Source organism: Ziziphus jujuba, chromosome 12 (genome assembly GCF_031755915.1).
Source record: "Ziziphus jujuba cultivar Dongzao chromosome 12, ASM3175591v1".
NCBI lineage: Eukaryota > Viridiplantae > Streptophyta > Magnoliopsida > Rosales > Rhamnaceae > Ziziphus > Ziziphus jujuba.
This window is the reverse complement of record NC_083390.1, coordinates 1,462,021-1,484,912: the sequence shown is the minus strand read 5'-3', so window position 1 is coordinate 1,484,912 and position 22,892 is coordinate 1,462,021. Positions and strand designations below refer to the sequence as shown.

General features: G+C 30.8%; 1 protein-coding gene, 1 long non-coding RNA gene and 1 other non-coding gene across 8 annotated transcripts; 2 read left to right on the top strand and 1 right to left on the bottom strand.

Moving 5' to 3' along the window:
- Positions 1-4,424: 4,424 nt before the first annotated feature.
- On the top strand, positions 4,425-14,994 carry LOC107428190 (calcium-transporting ATPase 9, plasma membrane-type). Of its 4 annotated transcripts, XM_048462354.2 has the most exons (35): positions 4,426-4,540; positions 4,773-4,829; positions 4,991-5,283; positions 6,096-6,212; positions 6,298-6,337; positions 6,795-6,904; positions 7,030-7,161; positions 7,281-7,370; positions 7,738-7,807; positions 8,267-8,337; positions 8,417-8,500; positions 8,583-8,660; positions 8,743-8,814; positions 9,136-9,219; positions 9,308-9,390; positions 9,481-9,589; positions 9,681-9,736; positions 9,901-9,943; positions 10,041-10,124; positions 10,244-10,381; positions 10,479-10,544; positions 10,630-10,728; positions 10,904-11,014; positions 11,115-11,285; positions 11,790-11,849; positions 12,112-12,276; positions 12,408-12,524; positions 12,765-12,863; positions 12,999-13,136; positions 13,258-13,358; positions 13,768-13,813; positions 13,900-14,034; positions 14,238-14,345; positions 14,442-14,533; positions 14,652-14,994. In XM_048462354.2, the coding sequence occupies exons 3-35, from the start codon at positions 5,080-5,082 to the stop codon at positions 14,755-14,757; spliced, it is 3,279 nt and encodes a 1,092-aa protein (XP_048318311.1). In that variant the 5' UTR covers positions 4,426-4,540; positions 4,773-4,829; positions 4,991-5,079; the 3' UTR covers positions 14,758-14,994. The 4 variants fall into 4 exon arrangements, with proteins under 4 accessions (XP_048318312.1, XP_048318309.1, XP_048318311.1 ...); XM_048462355.2 differs by having other exon boundaries at positions 4,425-4,540; positions 4,773-5,283; positions 11,118-11,285; XM_048462352.2 differs by having other exon boundaries at positions 4,425-4,540; positions 4,773-5,283.
- Positions 14,995-16,347: 1,353 nt separating this feature from the next.
- Positions 16,348-16,420, bottom strand: TRNAK-UUU (transfer RNA lysine (anticodon UUU)). The gene has a single exon. It is a non-coding gene; the product is annotated as a tRNA-Lys (tRNA).
- Positions 16,421-17,198: 778 nt separating this feature from the next.
- LOC112493141 (uncharacterized) lies at positions 17,199-20,198 on the top strand. Of its 3 annotated transcripts, XR_009635022.1 has the most exons (3): positions 17,221-17,665; positions 18,086-18,131; positions 18,265-20,198. It is a non-coding gene; the product is annotated as an uncharacterized LOC112493141 (long non-coding RNA). The 3 variants fall into 3 exon arrangements; XR_009635021.1 differs by lacking the exon at positions 18,086-18,131 and having other exon boundaries at positions 17,199-17,665; XR_007237406.2 differs by having other exon boundaries at positions 17,199-18,131.
- The last annotated feature ends 2,694 nt before the right edge of the window (positions 20,199-22,892 follow it).

Genomic DNA, 22,892 nt, shown 5'->3' with positions numbered 1-22,892 from the left:
AATAGAAATCATAATCTCATGAAACTAAATTACCTTATGTGAAAATCATTTGCTGACTTACAAAAGAAGTATTTTTAGTGGCTGTTGAAAGTATGCCGACAACAACATATGACATAAATATTGAAGTAAAAAAAAAAAAAATATATATATATATATATAGGGATATTCTATGATGCAGATCATTCATATAGAAATCGCACCAAAAGTTGATATTTTTTGAAAAAAAAAATATTCAATTTACTGTATATGTACACTTAGCAAAGGCGATATTTTTTTTTTCCAAAAAACATGGACTTTTAATGTGGTCTTTCATAAAAACAGTCCGTACCGTAAAACTATTATATATATATATATATATATTTATATATATACCTCATGCAAAAAAGGATGAGCAAAGACAGCCATCACAGTTAAATTTGATAAAATCTTCAAAAGGTTTGATCCATCTGCTTATACGAAACTGGAAAGTGACATTGTAATCACCAATAGGCAATTGAAGAACTCTTCTTCCCCGGCCATTGGAACTCAAAGCTTGGCTTGATATAAAACTCTTAACTTCAATGACTCAGAACAAGCTTTGTTAAATACATGTACACTTATTCCAGGGGCCTTCCCTTTATTCCAGTTCCAACATAATAACGAAAATAGAGCACGGATGAGATGATCTTTATCTTCTTTTATATGTTGAATATATTACCCTGCAACTTGCTTTGAAACCAAGAACTGGAATGTAAGATAATAGTCTCTGATTGTTAAATTAAAAAGGGACCCAAACCAAAAAGATTACTGGGCTTTTTTATTTTTTATTTTATTGTCTTTTTGGGTGAATGATTCTCTTGGTGGTTTTGGTGGTTTTAGTTAAGTTAGGACAATTCTTTTCCTTATTTGCAGATGGATCAAAATCCAAACAACAAAAAGTCCCAGTGGTCATATTCATACCAAGGTCCCATACAAAAAGTCATTTAACAATCAATTTTCGAAAGAACTTTCTGAGAGATTAATTCCTATTGCCTGTTGTAAGCCAAGAGGACTAAAGGATTTGGGCCAATAGAATATTCCTGCTGCCAATAGAATATGTCTGTGGGCTCTGCAAACAAGTGCAGAATTACTAAAACTATTCTCATGCGGTCCATTACAGGACAATGTGATGAACTTCGCTTTTCTTAAGTCATAATAAACTCTACTTTTCTTCTATAAACCATAGGATTTTCAGAACTACACCTTTTTTCTTTTCTTCTGAATTTATATATATATATATATTTTTTTTTTTTTTTCCCAGCAATGTTAGATAAAGAGTGCTGTCATAAAATTGTGTATTTTATCATAATTGAGCCGTTAAATGTGGACTAGGAAAGGCTGATAATTAATGACATACCCATCATTATTTATTTATTATGAATACGTACCAAACTGAACGGTGACAACTCTTTGGGCCAAAAAAAAAAAAGAAAAAAAAGAAAAAAGAAAAGAAAAGTGAACTCAAATTTGATTTTTGGAAGTGCAATATGAAGGCCATTACAAGAGGCTACGTGGAATTCAATCTAAACGTGATCCAAGGTTCCTTGTCAACGTCAAAATCTCAAACACCAATTGGAATTTGGAACAACGATTGGAATTACCACAATCTTCAATTACAGATAAGAAAAGCATATATTGGCAATGATAAAATTATATATTGTTTTCCTTTTTATCAGAGTTCAATTCTTGTGAGAGCATTTTGGAAGTTTTTTGACTTTTAAATGCACTAGTAACGAGGCTGATTGGAAGAGTACACCATAAAGTTAATTTAGTGACTAATGAAGGTCCACCAAGTGGCCCTCGGACACCCTCTAACCCCATTAATGTATAATTAAAAAATAATAATTATAAAGTTACAATAATCGTTAAATTAGATTATGTCCATGTATAAAGCTATTATATTTTATCAATTAAACTGTAAAAGTAACACCATCAATCCCCCCCAAAAAAAAAAAATAAATAAATAAACTTCAAGTAACACCTTTTTGATGATTTCATATAGTAAGAGGTAAAGTACATGTTAACAAAATCATAAAAATGATTTTTCTAAATAAACTCATGTTCCAACACGCACAATTCAAACATCATTGAAGATGAAAGAAAAACCATTACATCTATAAATTTGAAAATTTTAATTTGAATTTTGATATGTTTCGTTATCTCACATTAATCTATTATTTATAACATTTATTAGGAGATATATTTTTTTATTCACCGAAAAAGAAAAACAAACGCACACAAGTTGACCAAAATAAAGTTCCAACGCGCACATTATAAACAAAAATGGTATTCTTCGAAATTAGCAAACAACTGAAACAAAACCATTAAAAAAAAAAAATTACTTTTATGAATGGTCTGTTGTAATTATTTTTTTTTTTAATGAAAATTAGATAGATTATAAAACTTAAGTGCTCTTGAAATATTTGTTGTTGTTATTTTATTTTGTTTTTAATTTGTTGTTGTTGTGTATAATTGGTTTTGTACTTTAAATAATAGTTAAATTTATTAACTAGCTTAAAAAACCTATGGAATAAGATAGAATACAAATATATTTTAAAATCTTTATAAAATCAAAATCATTTTGATAAACTATATTTTTCTTTATGTTACTGTAAATAACTATTATGTTAGTCATTTATTACTTTTATATACTTAATCTCTTAAACAAAAAAAGAAAAAAAAAAGAAAAACCAAAACCTATAAGTCTGGTTTGTGAATGCGATGTTTCTTATTTTTTAGTTTTTAGCTTTTGTGATGATTTAAAACATGAATGAATCTTGTAACCATTAAAAAAAATGTATTTGGTACCCATTTCCATTTTTCTTTTTTTAAATTAAACTTCAATCTTAAGATTTAAAAGATAAAAACTTGTTTTTTCAATTTCAATTTTTTATTTTTTTTTATTTTCTTAGTTTCCAACTTCAACTGAATCTAAAATTGCCCGGATGAGTTGGGATCCAAGACCGGCCAAACTATGCCGAGTTTCTAGTTTGCCTAATCATTGTCGAGGCTAAAGTATGCCTTAAACTCGAACTATATGGAGGTTGTTATATGTCAATATTATTGTTCTAGTGATCCTAGATTATCACGTTGTTTAAAAAAATTTGGAGATATTTAGATGATCACAAATCCCAGTTGTATTTGGGTAATCCTATATGACTGCAATCTAAAGTTAAAATTTTTAGTGTTCTATTTTTTGGAATATATCAAATGAGATTAATCTAGTTAGTAAACAATACATATAAAGGAAAGAGAAAAAATTATTGTAAATGATTAAAAATAAAAAAAAACTTTTATAATAAAGATTAATGTTTCATTTATAAAAATACTTTTAAAGAAATACAAAAGGTTTGGAAAAAAATAATAAAAACAAACGGTTACCAAATTGATGTTGAAATTTATTTAATTATAAAAATAGAGGTTTTTTTTTTTTTAGAAATATATATTTTTTTAAAAAAATTACAAATTATTCTAGGCTTTGTTTGACAGGATATATATATATTTTTTTTCTTTAAAAATTCTATTGGAATGTTAAAAGTTCTTTTATAAAAAAATAAAAATATTCGATAAAAGTCAATAAGTACTTATTGACTAAAAAATGAGTTTTTTTAAGCTGTTTTAGAAAAGCCAAAACTTTTGAGCTTCTCTACAATTTTTTTTTTTTTTATCTTATATGGAAAATTAATAAGTATTTAATACAGTTTAATGAGTTTTAATGCAGATTTTTTATTTACAATTAAATACTTATTAGCTTTTTAATAAAAAATATTTTTCAAAAAAATCTATTATATAAAACTCTACTGACTAAAATTCTATTTTTATCTACTATATCAAACGGATCTGGATCTAAATCCCATACAACTAGGTAAAAACACTCTATCACTGTAGCTATCATCCTTTTCTTTTAAACAAGCAAATTTGATAATAATCTTAAACAATTTCAATACTCCCGACCATATCTGACATTAATTTGTTTCTTTTTGGGAAAAAGCCATACCATTTTTAACATTGTCATCCCCGTACTCCATATTAGTTTGACTTTGTTTCGCTCTCTAAAAATCAAATTACTCGTTAAAAATAAAAAAGAACATTTTGAACGTTTACAATAGATTTTTTGTTAAAAAGGAAAAAAAAAAAAACGTTTATCATATTTTTTCTAAACAATTATTATTTTTAAATAAAAATTAAATAGATGAAATTAATTAATGTTTAAAAAATCTATATCATTATATTTTTAAAATTTTAATCTAAAAATAATATAATAAACCAATCAAGTAATAGTGACCATAAATTGATGATGGGGATTATCACAGGTAACAAAATTATTTTAAAATAAATTTATAGACACGTGACGTAAGTTAAAAGTGGTCGCCCACTTGAAGTTAGGCGCGAAGTTTCGAAGAAACTTCCTACACAATTAAGTCCATCGTCGTCCCATTTTTTTTGTCAAAAAAAAAAAAAAAAAAGAAGAAAAAATCTCTCTTGTCAATCTCTGCAATCAACGACGATGAATCCGGGCAAGGTGATGAGTCGTTTTGCTGGCTTTGTCTTCGTAACAGACTGTCTCCTTCTGTTACGCGGAAACGTATTCAAAACGCAAAAAAATAGAAACGTTTTCGAAAAACAACAGCTCATTTTCTAGCTTTTTTGCAAATCTCCAAACCAATAAATCCCCATTTTTAGTAAAACCGTACCAGACGAACCCTAACATCGATTTGTTTTCGTTTTTTATATTTTTATTTTTTAAATTCCAGGAATGTTGAAGGGCGTTCCAGCGGTGGAACTGTTATTAGCTATGATGAAAGCGATCGGTAATAATCGTTTCTATGTTCGATTTTTGTTTTCTCATTCATTTCTGATTCTGTAAAAAGCACCTATATATAGAAGAGAAAGAGAGGAAGAGGAAGAGAGTTTGCGATTCGGTGCGGTCGATTTTATTTTATTTTATTTTTTTTGTTGTACTGGTACGGAGGTGGTGGTGGTCGGCACAGTATAAGCTTCAGATTTCTGTGCCATCTCTCCCTGCGACGACTTTGATTTGATTTTTTCGAAGCTATAATAATGGCTTCGAATGGTCCTTCCAACGGCGGCAAGTTGCCGTTCTCCAAGATTGATGTTGATGAACAGCATGATTTGATGGAGGCTGGGAAGCAAGTGTTTGACGACGGCGTAGATGCTGAGGTCGACGTCGATGCCTCGTCGGAGGACCCTTTCGACATTACCAATACAAAGAATGCACCTCCGGAAACTCTCAGACGTTGGAGGGTAAATTTATAACTTAGTTTGTGAATTGCCATTATCCATGCACGCTTACTTCATATTTTTGTTCACTGAGACGATGCTGCATTGTTGCGTTTGATTAGTGCAATCATCAACTTTGGCTGCAATATCTAGAATTGGGTTTTTGTTAGATGGGAATGCATGCGTTGGCCTTCTATGCTCAGTTTGGGATTGTAAGTTGTTAATTAGATTGAAAGAGTGGGGGAAAAATAACAAATGACGTATATGTGGTTTTCTATTGGGCTCATATAAAACTGATACTTGTTATTGATATATAAAATTTTGAGGTGATAAGAGGATAAATGAGTATGAGTGCACTACACATGAAAATGCCAAAACCATTATGTGATAATAGAGTTAAAGTTTCTCGTTGCAGTAAAAGTAGTTCTTGGGTAATTGTCAATTGGTGTACAATATTGTTTATTGGTTTTAACAGGTGCGTGACTGTTGGCTGCCTTTTACCTCTTCTAATGAAACTATTAAATACGATGCAAATAAAAACGACTGTTAATGTGAATATGATGGTGTGAATTTGAGATACCTGAGAGGAGCCCAGTATTTAGCTAGTAAAAGGTGCTTGGAGTTGACAAGAATTTAGTTAGTTGGTGGTAGTAACAATCGGAAGGCAAATAGATCCTTAATGCGGTACAAGTTTAATTAAGCAACTTCGAGAGAATTCTGTGCAAGTGTCGGTCAGCTTTTGCGCCTCTAGGAGTGTAAGAAAAACTTATATGTTAAATTTGCCTTATTGCACGTTGTGTCCTTGTCCTCTCAGAATTTCTCGTTTTTCTTTGCAGCAAGCAGCACTGGTACTAAATGCCTCTCGCCGATTTCGGTACACTTTGGACTTGAAGAAGGAAGAAGAACAAGAGAAAAGAAGGAGGCTGATCAGATCTCATGCACAAGTCATAAGAGTAATATTTTTGACATCGAGAAACTTTTTATTATGGTATTTTAGTGAGTCTGGTAAATTCTAACTGATATTACTCCTCAAATCAGGCAGCATTGCTTTTCAGACTGGCTGGAGAAGGGGAAATTGGTATATCACTGACAAATTTCTTTAGCAACTTCATGATTGCTTTTCATATGATTTTTCCTGGAACAGAAGTGAAATGTGCCAAGACGAGTGGTTTCTTATAAAATAATAATAATAATAAATAAGAAAACTCCAAACTTAATCCTAAAGTTTATCACATTAAGAACATTGATAAAAAGCAGCATTAGCAAGTCTGAAGACCTTTTTTTGACCACTAATGTATAAATGATTCAAAATGAACGCTTGAAAACCCATATGTGTGCCTAGACTTGGCTTTCACAAAAGATAATTTTTGTCTTGTCTAACTCGCCTTTTGGCTACAGCATAGGCATAATTTCTTATTTACAAACTTTATAGCTTAGGCACTGCTTAACTTATTTTAAAAACATGGTTTTATACTCCTCATTGCTATACACATTTATTTCTCATTTTTATTTTTCTTTTGATCAACTATTATTAGGTGTGACCGTAACTTCCCCAACTCCGAGCGGTGATTATGCAATTAGCGTAGAAAATCTTTCTTCATTAACAAGGGACCACAACATTTCTGCTTTACAACAGTGTAACGGGGTCGGTCAATAGGCAGCATGTTTATCATTTTTTGATATCTATATATATATATATATATTTTTTTTTTATTTTATTTTTTTGGCATTTTTTAAATTGATGCAATTATGCACTTTGATGGTAATCAGGTTAAAGGCTTAGCAGCTATGCTTAAAACAAACATAGAGAAGGGAATCGACGGGGATGATACCGATTTGTTTAAACGAAGGAACACGTTTGGGTCAAATACATATCCTAGGAAAAAAGGGCGGAGTTTTTGGGTATAATTATTTTATTTTGTGTTTTAGAATTAGGTGTTATTTTTCTTATTAGTTCCTACTTTCAGGTGTTATTTTTTCTTATTAATTCTTTTATTTTATGCTTATGCTTTGTCCTGCAGACATTCCTTTGGGAAGCTTGGCAAGATTTAACTCTCATAATCTTGATCATAGCTGCAGTTGTTTCATTGGCACTTGGAATAAAGACAGAGGTATGCTTGGCCTTCTTCTCATTTCGTGTTTGTTCTAAGTACTCCAATGATGAATTTGGAAGCGCTACTGTATAGTTTGATTTTCAACAAAACATGACTTTTATTTGTTGTTCTAATATTATATTTAACCTGTAAAGGAAAACTATTTTAATTAATGTTCTTTTGTCAGGGCACCATTTCACTCGAACAGTTAAAACACTACTCGTTGATTTTTCTCCCTTTCCTGTCTTTCATTTCCTTTTATTTTTATTTTGTTTAGTTTCTTCTTCCTGTATGGTGCTCTGAATGTCTAGGTGTGCTTTTTTCCTTTCTTCTATTATGCTTAACCAGGGGTTTCATGTCTCTTCATTCTTGATGTTCCTTACAGGGTTTGCAAGAAGGATGGTATGATGGGGGAAGCATTGCCTTTGCTGTTATTCTTGTTATAGTTGTCACAGGTATTTTCTTTGATTTTTAAAAACATTTTTTTATTTAGATATGCCTTATGATTTCTGTGTAGACAGAGGATTAGTTATGTTGGCCCTTGGAAGGGTCACAAGTAATTAATTTTTTTCTTCCTTGTCGACATGCAATGAGTACTTACGATTTTATGTTGGGAAATGAAGTTTATGCAACTTAAATGTTTAAATTGTTGGGCTACATCAGCTTTTTGTGTGTTGGTCAGAGCTAGTAATTTTCTATCAAAGTTATAATCTTAAAAAATCTCTCCGTGTTTAGTCAGTTTGCGAAATCTTTCCGTGTTACAACATTTTATTGTCGTGCCATATATTGAATTTATGTGGTTTGATTTTGCTTAAATCAGGCTTCTTTCAGAAGCAATATATACCTATCTTCAATCTGAATTTCAATTGGAATAAGTGTCTTATTTACCTGTATATTTTGTTTCTGTTTTGCAGCTGTTAGTGATTATCGGCAATCTCTTCAGTTTCAAAATTTAAACAAAGAAAAGCAAAATATACAGTTGGAGGTGCGCCTCTGTATCTTGACCTATTTACTTACGCTTTTTGTTGTTAAACTGATTGCTTAACTATTTGGTAATTTCACAGGTCATGAGAGGTGGAAGAATGGTTAAAATTTCTATATTTGATATTGTTGTTGGTGATGTTGTACCGCTTAGAATAGGGGATCAGGTAAGTATCTTAATGTTTTATTTTGTTCTGGTAGGACTTGTATTCTATGTGTTTCTTAATCATATTACTAATTTCTACCAAGGTCCCTGCTGATGGAATCTTAATTAGTGGCCATTCTCTTGCCATCGATGAATCTAGCATGACTGGTGAAAGCAAGATTGTGAGTTGGTTTAACGTCATAGTAATTTAATTATCTGATTGTAAGTCTTTATTATATTTAAGCACACATGATGTTTTTGTAGGTGCACAAGGACCAAAAAGCACCTTTTTTGATGTCTGGTTGCAAAGTAGCAGATGGTGTTGGTACCATGCTGGTAAATATTCCCACTACCTTATTGCATGGGTGTAATCGGCAACGCTTTGTAGTTTAGTCAGACCCATATGTACAAATGAGTATTTACCATATTATTGCTTTAATTTTCGTCTTCATACTATTGGTCCTTAAGCTATTGAATGGTAAAAATTCATTTGTTGTGTGTGCCTAATTGTCGTTGAGACGTACAGTAGCAATGAATTGCCATATAGTCCTTTCTCAAAATTCGATTTTTCTGTCACTCTGTGTATTATTTTCCCATGATTATGGTACTTTTCATTATAACCAGCATGCTGCTTCATCTTTCTTTAACTATTTGCAGGTGACTGGTGTTGGATTAAATACTGAATGGGGCTTGTTAATGGCAAGTATTTCGGAGGATACTGGTGAAGAAACTCCTTTACAGGTGTTGCCTTTTTTCTTTAAAATTTATTGCAGTGGCTTATTATATTTGTTCATCACATCTTATATTTTCTTTCGGTGACCTGTTTCAGGTACGCTTGAATGGAGTTGCAACTTTTATAGGCATTGTTGGGCTTACCGTAGCTGTTTTTGTGCTTGCTGTCCTCCTAGGCAGGTAAGACATTTGTAAGTGGACAATTCATTTTCTGTTACATGACTTCTATGCTCTCTTACTTATCAGCTATGTACTATTTTAATCCTTTAGATACTTTTCTGGAAATACAAGAAGTTCGGAAGGAAAGGTCGAATTTCATAGAGGCCAGACTAGTATTAGTGATGCTGTAGATGGAGTAATTAAAATCTTCACCATTGCAGTAAGTGGAATAAACTTACTGAATGAATGTTTGCTTTTATTTTGTTATTGGTCTTTTTGGGTCTCTTTTATCTAATTTTGGAACCAATCAGGTCACCATTGTGGTTGTTGCAGTGCCAGAAGGACTACCATTGGCTGTTACCTTGACGTAAGAATGACCTGTACCTTTGTTTATCATTGCGATAACAATGGAGCCTGTTTCTAATTTTATAAAAGTTTCTTCTTCTTCTTTTTTTTTTTATTTTTTTTAATTTTTTTCCCCATTTAACCTTTTTCTAACATATTGTTGTTGTACCTTGATTTCTTTGACAGTCTAGCATACTCAATGCGGAAGATGATGGCAGATAAAGCACTGGTAAGTTTTATTTTATTTTTATGTATAATATTTCATCTTACAATTTGTCTGCAATTCATAACTTGTATAACCATTTTCTACGGCACTATACATGCAGGTGCGAAGGCTGTCTGCCTGTGAAACTATGGGTTCTGCAACAACAATTTGCAGTGATAAGACTGGAACACTGACTTTGAATCAAGTGGGTTTTATAGTAGAAACTGAATTTCTTTTCTGAATATGATTCATGGGTCATATTTAAAGAATTGGGTATTTTTATTTCTTTATGAAACTATGAGAAAGTTTATATTTTGACTACAGATGACTGTGGTTGAGGCATATGTTGGGACAAAGAAGATAAATCCACCAGGAGATTACTCGCAGCTTCATCCCATGGTTTCTTCTCTGCTATGTGAGGGTGTTGCTCAAAACACCACAGGCAATGTTTTTGTACCTGAAGTAAGCCCTTCTTTTATGTTTTTGGTTTGCGGCAACAGATAAAACAATTCTGATGTTGCGTAAAATTCTGTATTTTAACTGCTTTTCATTATAACAGGGTGGTGGAGATGTTGAGGTTACAGGATCTCCCACAGAAAAGGCTATCCTTTCCTGGACTGTGAAGGTATATATTTTAACTGTTGCTTACTGTTATGTTTTAAATTTTTTTTAAAAGATTTTTTAGTCATCACAAAATTTTTATATTGCAGTTGGGGATGAAGTTTGATGTTATCAAATCAGAAACAACAGTTCTTCATGTTTTCCCATTCAACTCGGAGAAAAAGCGAGGCGGTGTTGCAGTAAAACAAGTAAGTAGTGATTCATTGTTGAGGTCCAATATTTGATGTTCGGTGATCAATTAGCTCCAAACTTATTTCAAGTGGCATTATGAGAATGTTATACCCTATTCTTAGAGACTAATTCGGTGCATCAAATCATTAATTGTTATGCAGTATGCTAATTAGATATTATTTTTCATGGCAGCGTGACTCCAAAGTTCACATCCACTGGAAGGGTGCAGCAGAGATAGTTTTAGCCTCATGTACAGGATATCTCGATTCAAATGCCAGCCTCCACTCAATCAATGAAGATAAGGTTAGGAATTGCAATCTATCAAGATACTTCAGTCTATGGTCTATTAGTCTCCATAAGTGTTAGTCAATATTTGCTAACATTTTCTTTCACGTCATTTAAGCAGGAATATTTCAAGGCAGCGATTGATAGCATGGCAGCGAACAGCTTGCGTTGTGTTGCCATTGCATATAGATCGTATGAATTGGGAAAAATTCCTAAAGACGAAGAACATTTATCCCAATGGGCTTTACCTGAAGATGAACTTGTTTTACTTGGTATTGTTGGGATAAAAGTAAGCATAAAAACCCAAGCTTCTCATGATACTGCTCAGTAATTAATTTTTTTCAATTGTTTTTATAGGACTGCATATATCTGGCATTTGGAATTGTTTGTTCCTTTCATGCTCAATTTGTCGATTTTCAAAACATTACAATGTGAATCACGTTAAATAGGAGATAAGTTATTATTTCCATATATTCTCTTACCGGTAAATGTGCAAAGTGACAAAAATCTGAAGAAACTTTGTTTTTGGACCTTGAAATGGAGCTTTTCTGAACAGCTTCAATGATGCAGGCAAGCTTATTCAATATAATACAAATTTGGATACGTACACAACTGAATGCATATATATAAACTTTATTAAAATATTGCTGTAGTGTACGGGCTTGTTCCTTTCAAATGCATATGAAAAACAAATAGAGTGATACTCCTGGAATTTGTTTTCTTCATTCCATTTTAACATTCAATCTTGGATTTGTCATTCTCTAATAATTCTAATATGCATGTCCTTGTGTAGGATCCTTGCCGCCCTGGTGTCAGAGATGCAGTTCACATCTGCACATCAGCTGGTGTTAAGGTAATCTCTCATGTTTTCTAGAGAAAGAGCTTCATATATATATATATATATATCATGTTTTCAAAAGAAAGAGCTTCATATATATATATTTGTATATATATTTCTGAACATGCATAATTATTATTTCTAATATTTAGACAGCTTCCTTTTAAGCCTGAAGGTTTAATGAAAATATAGTGGTTTCTTGTTTGCTAATTGTAATATGTGTTATGTAACAACCAGAAAATAACAAAATGGGGATCATATGTTTTTGATTATACAGGTACGCATGGTCACTGGAGACAATATCCAAACAGCTAAAGCAATTGCTTTGGAGTGTGGAATACTCGATGCGGCTGAAGATGCTACTGAGCCTAATATCATTGAAGGAAAAGTATTCCGTGCATTATCTGATAAAGAGAGGGAAAAAGTTGCTAAGCAAATAACGGTATGGTTCTAAAAGCAGGGAATTATGACACATTACATTTCCATAGATCTTGAATAAAATTTATTCAACTTAAAATAATTTTTCTCATAGAAATAAGACTAATGTAAATGGACATTAAAAAAAAAATGCAGGTTATGGGAAGGTCTTCACCAAATGACAAGCTTTTGCTTGTACAAGCATTACGTAAAGGGGGAGAAGTTGTTGCAGTAACAGGAGATGGAACTAATGATGCTCCTGCTCTTCATGAGGTTTGTCATTGTTTTTTCCAATTTATATTTTCATAACTTATTGTATTGGCAACTACAATTTAAGGGAGACTTCTAGCTGGATCTGACAGAATTGTAGGTTTGATATTTTAGTATTTTGGCACATACCTATGATACGTTTAACTTCAAATTTCCAATGTTGTGTTTTCAAAACGTCCTTTACTTGTGTGTTTTCTAGTCATAGTTGATTGTATCTACACATTATGCGATTTTATATTTTAGGCAGATATTGGTCTTTCCATGGGCATCCAAGGAACTGAAGTTGCGAAAGAAAGTTCAGATATCATTATCTTGGATGATAACTTTGCTTCTGTTGTAAAGGTAAGTAAAAGATTTTGCATTCATTGAAGCAAATTTGTCTTGTTATTTTATCTTATAATCGCCGGATTGCGGTGGAAACTTGTACTTATGTTTATGTTACTAATTGTATTTCCTTGCTCTATCTAATTTATCTAGGTTGTTCGATGGGGTCGTTCTGTGTATGCAAACATTCAGAAATTTATTCAATTCCAGCTAACCGTTAATGTTGCAGCTCTTGTAATTAATGTTGTGGCTGCAGTTTCCTCTGGTGACGTTCCTTTGAATGCTGTTCAGGTTAGTCTCTTCAACCCTGTCCTTCATTCAAACTTACAACATCATGAAAAAGCATTGGCATTTCAAGATGTGTCAGCATCACGAACCTTTGTGTTTCGCTTTTCATTTTTGTTTTTTACAGCTTCTGTGGGTAAACTTAATCATGGATACTCTTGGGGCACTTGCATTGGCTACCGAACCACCAACAGACCACCTTATGCATAGATCACCAGTTGGAAGAAGGTATGAGACAGCGTGTTTATCTAAATTCAGTTCTTTTGAAAAGCTATAGTCATCATAGCTTATGATGTGATGATATGGTGCTTATCAATTAGCAAAGTCTTGGTTGATCTAATTTGAGCATTAATTGAGATTTCTTTCTCACAATTTAAATCTTAACTGATGGCCTCTCATGTGCTTTCTTTTCATTATTTTTGGTCCTTCTGTATTTATTGTCAAGTTGTAGTTTATCATAAAATTTTGAGGTTTGCGTTATTTCTCTAAAATGTGACTGCTTAACTGTCTGTGTGATCTCAAATGTATTTCCCTGGTTGCATGCGCTTCTGTTTGGAGTGTCATAGCAATCCACTTTTAGATTTATACATGTTGTGTTTGTACTAATGATTTTGTTTTTAATATGAAACTCATTCAGGGAACCTCTTATAACAAACATCATGTGGAGGAATTTAATCATACAGGTATCAGTTATCTTGTATTTGTATTTTGTTTGACATTTGTTTAGATCACAGTGGAATATCTCATATTTATGTTTTACTCATTGCAGGCTTTGTATCAAGTTTCTGTTCTTTTGGTTCTTAACTTCCAAGGCAATAGTATACTTGGGCTGAACAATGACACCAGGGAGCGTGCCATGGATTTGAAGAATACTGTGATATTCAATGCGTTTGTCCTCTGCCAAGTAAGTACAAAGCTTGAAAATTATAATATGATACGGGAATGAGTTCTTGGTACTGGTGCACTAAATTGGGTCAAGGGGTTATAATATTTCACATGTGATCTGATCCACTGGATCTTAAGTTGACATACCAGCAAATGTAGCTTGCAGAGGGTCTTTTGTTTTTGTTGCAAATTATTAATCTTCTATCCATCAAATATTTACAGATATTCAATGAGTTCAATGCTCGAAAGCCTGATCAAATCAATGTCTTCAGAGGAGTGACGAAAAACCACCTCTTTATGGGAATAATTGGAGTAACCTTTGTTCTTCAGGTGCCCCCCCTTCTCCTTATGGTTATACATCTAGAGTGTTTCATGTCATAATATTTGTTAATTTATTTGTAATCCATTCTTCAACTGAATTGGCAGATAATAATCATCGAATTCCTTGGAAAGTTTACCTCAACAGTTAGACTCAATTGGAAGTACTGGCTTGCATGTCTTGGTATTGCCATTGTCAGGTATGATTGACTTAATACTATAATTAGGAATCAATGATTTGAATTGTATTTTAATTATCAAGTAAATTATATGTAATAATTTCCATAACAAGCTTGTCTGCTTTTTGTATTTTCTCAGCTGGCCTCTTGCTGCTATAGGAAAACTCATACCAGTTCCAGAGACTCCACTATCCGAATATTTTCGTAAGCCAATTCAAAGATGCAGAAGTAGTCCTTGTGCATAATGTCCATCTCTCTGGTTGCAGTCTGCAAATCTTGAATTCGATAAAACACTGGTTGAATAAGATCTTTTCTCAATTTTATAGAAGTGTAATACTCTAGTAATCCCTCATAGCTTTTACAAATTGACTTTATCATAGAGTTTATATTCAATTAGCTAATGTCTGCTATGTGCCATATAAATAGCTTACAATGTAAATGAACTGGTATTCCAAGTGTAGTTTGGGTTTCTGTTTCGAAAACTGATTTTTTATTTTTATTTTTTTTGGGGGGATTCGTTAATTCGAGAAGAACTTAAAACTTTTCCTTGTTTGCATTATTTTTAGATGTGATAATAATTTTTAAGTAAGGTGGAATAAAGGAAAAAGCTCAAATTCTGTTTAGGGTTTGATTGTATTATGTAATGGTCCGAGCGAGGATGCTTCAGATCCTTGCCTCGGTTGGGGTATCTAATGAAGGAGCTGGTTCCATTTAGGTCATCTCCCCGTGTCGTTTGCGTCGGCCCGATCCCTTTTGGTAAATTACTTTTTTGAAGTATTAAAATGAACTAAAAATTACAAAAATTGGAAAATTACAAACTGCAAAGCTACACTACGACTGTGTGGATTGAAGTCAGATAAGCAACTCTTACATATTGGCTGGTAACTTTTTTTCTTGAAAAAATATTGGTTGGTGATATTGTAAGTAGAAAATAATAATAATAATAATAACTCTGTAAATTTGTTGATTAATACTTTGAAATTTCAAAGTCATATCCTGATGGTGGTGGAGCTTAGACATAATAAAGCTTATGTGTTGTTATTATTATTTTTATAATTTTAAGATCATTAAATATATCAAATAATGTATATTTTGAATTTTAATATCTATGTAATTCTATATCATCCTTGTACATACAATTAAAATAAGCTAGCAAATTACTGATAATAATTTTCTAAAAAAATACTAACCGATGATAATAGGAAGTTTTTTTAAAATTATTGCTGAAAAAATAAGTTTATTATAATTTTTTTATATAATTATTATTTGATTATATATATATATGCTATTGGGATAAAAATTGTCCACCACGTGGCTGAAAGCCTTGATAAAAATGGATGGCCCAGATTAATGAGTCAGAGCAAAATCATTTACTAAAAGTCTTTTTCATTGGCTCCTACTCTAACAGCTCCACCACCTAATTAGCAAAATATTTCCAAGTTTACAACAAAAAAATTATTGCCGAAAAAGAAAATGTTTATAATAATTTATTTTACTTTATTTCTATATTACATTAAATATAAAGGTGGTTTTACTTTGAGTGCCGCTGGGATAAGAATTGTCCACCACATGGTTGAAAGTCTTGATAAAAATGGACGGCCAAGATTAATAAGTCAGAATAAAACCAATAACTAAAGTCTTTTTTTTAGACTCTTTAATTCCTACTCTAGCAGCTCTGACATCTAATTAGCAAAATATGCAGCCAAGTAGCTTGTTTCCACATAATTATTCACCAATTATGGAGACTCAACTAGAGGAGATTTAAGAAAGAATTAAAAAAAAAACTTAAAAATAAAATTTAGACACAACGAAAAGCAAGGAAAAGAATCGCAAAACGCCGTCTGTGGGAATCGAACCCACGACCACACGGTTAAAAGCCGTGCGCTCTACCGGCTGAGCTAAGACGGCGTGTTGTTAATTTTCTAAACAAATTACATAAACAAAAAAGTATGAGAATTCCAAGATCCAAAAATAAATCTGATCAACTGAGAAAGGGACCCAAAAGGCAGTGTCTGAAAGCAAAATAGAGAAGAAATAACAGTGGCCGACAAAATTCTAAGTAAATGATCGAGGCTTGAGGTTGTTGGTGCCAACGGCTAACTGAGACTATAATTAGACAAAAGTCAATAAATAATTAAAGCTGTCCCGTCAAATAATTATGATTATCAACAATCCTCCACCTACCATTGCATGTGACAAGCTGATTGTTTGATCAAAGGATACTGGTGTGATGTGGTTGAGCTTGAGAGAGAAAATTGCATGTACAATTAATTGATGCTATTTTAATTTACTTGTAAAACACTTACCATGCACTCAAGTGAAGTATTGGCATTCTGTTTTCGCTATTTTCATAGAATCTATATGTCAAAGTCCTCGTCGTCATTCATACGGTTAATATCATATTGATGACTCTTAATTAAGACAGACATTTTTTTTAAGCTCCATTTTATATTTTAACTATACATGTTTACTGGCTAATCAAGATTAATAAATGTGTTTTATGGAGTTTGCCATGAAGATGGTATTTCCATTCATGCAGTGGTTTGGCTATTGTTCGGCCAATATTAATAAAACAATTATTTTCTAGTTTTAGAAACAACAATAATTGTTAAAGATATATGCTGGTTCTAAAACCTGAAAACTTTTTTTTTTTTTTTTAAATTGAAAAATGGGGACAAATAAAGTTCCTAGCTTCTTTGCGGTTTACTATTTGGTTAGAAAATATATGTGCTTTATATCACTCTACTTTGATGGCACCTAGTAAGCGGGGTGTCTAGCATCTTATATGATGTCATGATGGCTTAGGAGGTCATTATATCAAGTAAAATATCAAAAGTTAATCTGAGGTATTTTGATATAATAATTGAATATCCTTTTTGTAATAAATCAGAGAGCTCTCTGATCGATGTAAACGACTAGTGGTAAACTTAATTAGCTAAGCAGTAATGAGCCATATTATTGGTTTCCATTTTTGGTAACTCAGATCACATTATTGGTTTCCCATTTGTATCTGACCTATTTATTGGTTGTGACTTGATCTGAGCCATCCATTGTTATCAAGGACCACGATCTTCTTGGAGCTCTGATTGGAAAGCACGATTTGAAGCTGCCATACTTCACTCAAAAAACAACCTTTTTTTCTTCTCTGCGAGTGTGAGTGTGAAATCAAACCGGGAAGATCATCAGCCCAGTAGAGTTTTCATTTTTTTTTGTTAGTTTATTTTCAAACCGACACTCTCCTGTTTGTTCTCCAGAGCTAGAGATTGTTCTGCTGTTTGCTTTCCTAGCTTCTTTTGTTTTCTTTTTCTTCTTTGAATCTTTACTTCTCTTGCAAGTTTTTTTTTTTTTTTTGGCTTTAAAATCAGGTTTTCTTGCATACTCAAATTTCTTCTTCTTCTGTGTGATTTATGCAATGTTTAGTCACTCTGGGTATTCTGCTTCATCTTCCCTTGGGAATCTTTTGAATCTGGTCTTGGTTGCACATATGTTGAGTTGCTGGCATTATAACATTGTTCATGGCCTTTTATCCCCTTTTGAATCTGATTGTGCCCCATTATTACTTTATGCCATCAGTAATTGGAGGATTTCGGTGCGGCTGTCCTCTTTTCTACTTAAGCATGTATATGAATCAATCATCTTCTTCAAAGTTTCCATGCATATATATATATATATATATATACACACACACAATATAGACATATATGCCATGAGTTATGGTTTTGAAACATGTGTGTGTCTGTATGTATAAATAGGGATGTCAACGATCCAGATGTGAGATCGCTTCTGGGAAGTGAATGGTAACACCGCCAAATGAAGTAAAAAAGTGCATGGTAATTTTGCATAAATACGAGCGGTTGAGGAGTGGATGCATGGGCTGTACAATATTTCATAAATGCATTGTAATTTATGAGAAACAGATGTTAGTGAATCTCAAAATGTGAGGTTCATAACCTTCCAAGAGCTTGGTGAGTTTTTAATATTAGTTAACATATGATTTGTTAATTTTTTTTATATTAATTAGTTTCAGGCATTCAGTAACCCTTTCCTTTTGTAAGAAAAAATGTGCCCTTTCTTGTTTTGTTGGACAAACTAATTTTTGTACTATGCTGCAATTTACATCGTATTTTACTAACATTTAGTTTGTTTTTCAGAACCCAGTACATAACCAAGTCCGTTCACCGAAAAAAGTTCATTCTTTAGCATAAATCAATTTCTGTAATCCAAAAACTAAGGATACTGTACCGTTGTGGCTTAATTTCATTTTCTCTTTGTTACAAGTTTTGACTCAATTATGTGTCTTGATTGTAGGTCTTTCCTATATGCTACTAATGAAGATGTTCTCAAGGATGCTTTTGGACTTCATGGTGAAATAATTGAAGGTAGAGTCAAGATCATAAGGTTGTTAACGTCTTCATGGAAGCTTGTTTTCTTAAATGACCATTGTTCTAAGGAAATGCTAAGTTGTCATTTCCTGCATAATATGTCATCGCTTAGGGAAATAAGTAGCTAACGAGGAATGAAAAAGACAAAATATATATATATATATATATAATATAAAAGAAGAACCATTTACGCCATGTGTCAGTACATTATTCTTTTAAATTCTCTCCAAAAATATATTTTTATTATCATTATTATTTATTAATTATTATTTATTATCTTACTTTTTTTGTTATAACCAAACATATACATATATAAAATAATTTCAAAATAAATAAAATATTTAATTTGATATTATATGATTTTTTATCAAATATTAGTAGAAAGAAGTTAAAAATGAGTAATATTAAATGGGCTATTATATAATATTCATATATTTTTTTACCAAATATAAGTATAAAGAAGGCCCGTGCATGTACATTGACCAAATATAAGTAGAAAGAAGGCCCGTGCATGTACATTTACCCAAAAAAGAAAAAAAAAAAGCCCGTGCATGTATAGCATGAATATAATTAGAGATTTAGAGAATATTCTTTTACATATACTATTATTCAATATTAGATCAATATTTTATTTACCAAATAAGTTAAACATATTTGACTATAAATTAGTAACTGATATCTCCTGGTATTTTAAAATTTCGCTATTCAATATTTGTTAGTTTTTATTTCTCTCATATTTCTGTTTTAGGGTTTAATTTTTTATTTTTTTTTTGTTCTTTAATTTTAATTTTTTTTCTTATGGATCCTAAACATGATCATGTTAATCATAAGCATGCATGTAAGCCATGCTATGGATTTTTGGAAGAAATTGATGATTTTGAATCAAAATATCATGTACAAACTATTAAAAAAAGAAGAAGATGCTTCTGACGAAGAATCCATACTTATTAATTCATCTTTGTCTATCAACTTTTTCAAGATGTTGGATTAAAAAAAGATAAAAATGGGAAGATGCAGGAGATTATTCACATCGAGGACATGCAAGAAAAAGCAAGACGATTGTTCTAGAAGTCAGGTGGTGCTGGAATTCCCTAATTTTGAGGCAACTTTATTGAACAAGAAGCAACTTAAAAAAATTAAACGTCTGTGCTAGATATTATACTTTTTTTTTTCTTATTATGTTTTTTTTTTATTGGGAGCGAAATAATATAATGTTTTTATTTTAGTTAGTATAAATTACAATATGGTTTTTTTAGGCAAACAATATTTTTGATTTTGTGGTTCGTTAATATAATTATTCCCTATATCTTTTTTTTTTTTTTGTAAATGAATTATTCTCTATATTTGTTCAAAATTGTTCTCTACATTAATATAATTTATGACCTCACTAATAGAAACATAATTTTTATTTTTATTTTTGTAGTTTGTTAATATAATTATTCTCTGCATTTGTTCATAATTGTTCTCTACATTAATATAATTTATGGCCTCACTAATGGAAACACAGTAACCAAAAAAGGAGTATATTATCGTTAAAAAAACGAAGGGGCGGGAGTTTCAGAGAAACAGAAAAAAGAAAGTAAAAAAAAAAAAATTGTAAAAAAAAGGGCAAAAGCGTGGAGGTGTGTACTTATTTTGCTGTCTCATCCTTAGAGATGATAACTTAGAATAATTGTTTCAATCTCCCAATGAATGAAGTGTGGCAATTGCCTATTGATCCTTGGATTAATTTAGTTGGCTCATATCGCATGAGGTACTCGCGCCAGATGTGTTTGCTAGCCCAGTTATTTATTTCCAATGTGGTGGTTATAGTGTTCTATATCCTGTGTCTTTAAGTTATAAAACATAATTAAGTTATATTAGATTAAGAGGCAAAGGCATTAATTTCTGTGCAGACTAAAAACAAGTCCCGAAAATGTCTTTATTATTATTATTTTTTATTAAAAAAGCATACTTAAAACATACCAGTGCGATTTTAGATTTTGCATAAAATCAGAATCACAATCCCAAATTGTAATAATGTTGGGAGGTCTAATATATATTTTCCTTCCTTTTCATGTTATATATATATATATATATATTTTCTCTTCTATAACCTACCATTTTTTAGATTTTCGCCATGTTAGTTTTTCACAAACTTTGTATTTGGTAAACAAATAAAAAAATTCTCTATATACTTTAATTTTTTAATGGATTAATTTTGAAGGAAACATTATGTAAGTTGGTTTTACCTATAATTCAAAACAATATATAATTGGAAAAGATTTTAGAAGATGCTTGGTATATATGGACAAGGGAAACAATATAATATTATATAAAAGTTAGACATTTCCTTTCAAATGTATTCATTCTTTTTTTTTTTTTTTTATTTAAAAGAAGTACTTAAAACATAACCGTGCGATTTTAAATGGAAAAGATTGGAAGATCTTGGTATATATGGACAGGGGAAACGAACCTGTGCGTTTAAAAATGGAAAATATTTTAGAAAATGCTTGGTATATATGGACAAGGAAAACGTGAAAGAAAGAGATTCCAAGTAGAGAAAGAAATAATTACTTTTTTAAAATTTTGTTAAAATAATATTATGTATCCATTTTTTTTTTAGACGTTATTTGTCATATATATTTATTGATACATGGATTTGTCCAAATATATAATAATTACTTTATTTGTTTTTTCTAAAATTTTTTATTTGTTTTCTTATTAAAATATTATTGAAGAATCAAAATCAATTAATCATCTATATTTTACCTCACATAAAAGACATAAATTTTGCATAAGATCAGAATCTCAATCCCAAAACTTAACTATTTTTGGGAGGCCTAATATATATTTTCCTTCATTTTCATATTAAATATTGTTTTCTTATTCTCTAACCTACTATTTTGAGATTTTCACCATGTTAGTTTTTGACAAACTTTATATTTGGTAAACAAATAAAAAATATTCTGTATACACTTTACTTTTTTAATGGATTAATTTTGAAGGAAATGTCATGTGAGTTGGGTTTACCTATAATTCAAAACAATATATAATTGGAAAAGATTTTAGAAGATGCTTGGTATATATGGACAAGGGAAACGTGCAGTGAAGAGATTCCAAGTAGAAAAAAGAGAATTATTTTTTTAAAAATTTTGTTAAAATAATATTATATAATGTGTTATGGACCATAATACATATAAAATAATTTGAAAATGAATAAAATACTTGGTTGGATATTATTTACCAAATATATATTTATGGGTTTGTGTCACCATAATTAAAGATAGCCCGTACACGTACAGCATATATTTTAATTAAAGATTTCGAGAATATCAATTCTAATTATGGCATAATATATATTTTCATAAGGTTTACTAATATAGATTTTAATATCTAATATTTGAATTTAAATTTTATAATTAGAGAGTATTTTATATAGGTATCAAATTTTTAGTTCTTAACAAACATTCATAATATACATTGAAAAAAAAAAAAAAGATCCAAATATATTTCTCATCAATAAAACTTTTATTATTATTTTATTTTGGAGAATATGTCCAAGCATATCGATTTTATCAGTCACATCAATGCTAACAAAACGTAGTAGATATTTAAAGTTTGTATTCTAAGACTTTGGAAGGTTCTATATTTTGATGACAAATCAGAAATTAATAACATTGAAATGGTATTAATGGATGAGCAGGTTTTGTTTTTTTATTTTCATTACATGAAGTTTATATTATTATTATTATTATGTGTTTATATTATACAATATATTATTATATATAATATTGTGCATGTGTATATAATATACAATATAATATTTATTGTTATTATTATTGTACTTACTATTATTATAGAGATTATACAATATAATATTATAATTATAATAATATAATAATATTATGTATCCATTATTTTGTTTAAAGTTTAACAATTTTAACAAATATTTATAGGGTGGAAGGATTCATGTTACAATAAAGCGTTCATTGATTCATCGTTTTCAATCTACTGAT

Excerpts from the sequence above, each read along its gene's own strand:
- LOC107428190 (XM_048462352.2), top strand. The coding sequence starts at position 5,080 with ATGGCTTCGAATGGTCCTTCCAACGGCGGCAAGTTGCCGTTCTCCAAG. Across the intron at positions 9,590-9,680 it reads TTAAAATCTTCACCATTGCA|GTCACCATTGTGGTTGTTGC; the intron begins GTAAGTGGAATA and ends GGAACCAATCAG. Across the intron at positions 10,729-10,903 it reads GCGGTGTTGCAGTAAAACAA|CGTGACTCCAAAGTTCACAT; the intron begins GTAAGTAGTGAT and ends TTTTCATGGCAG.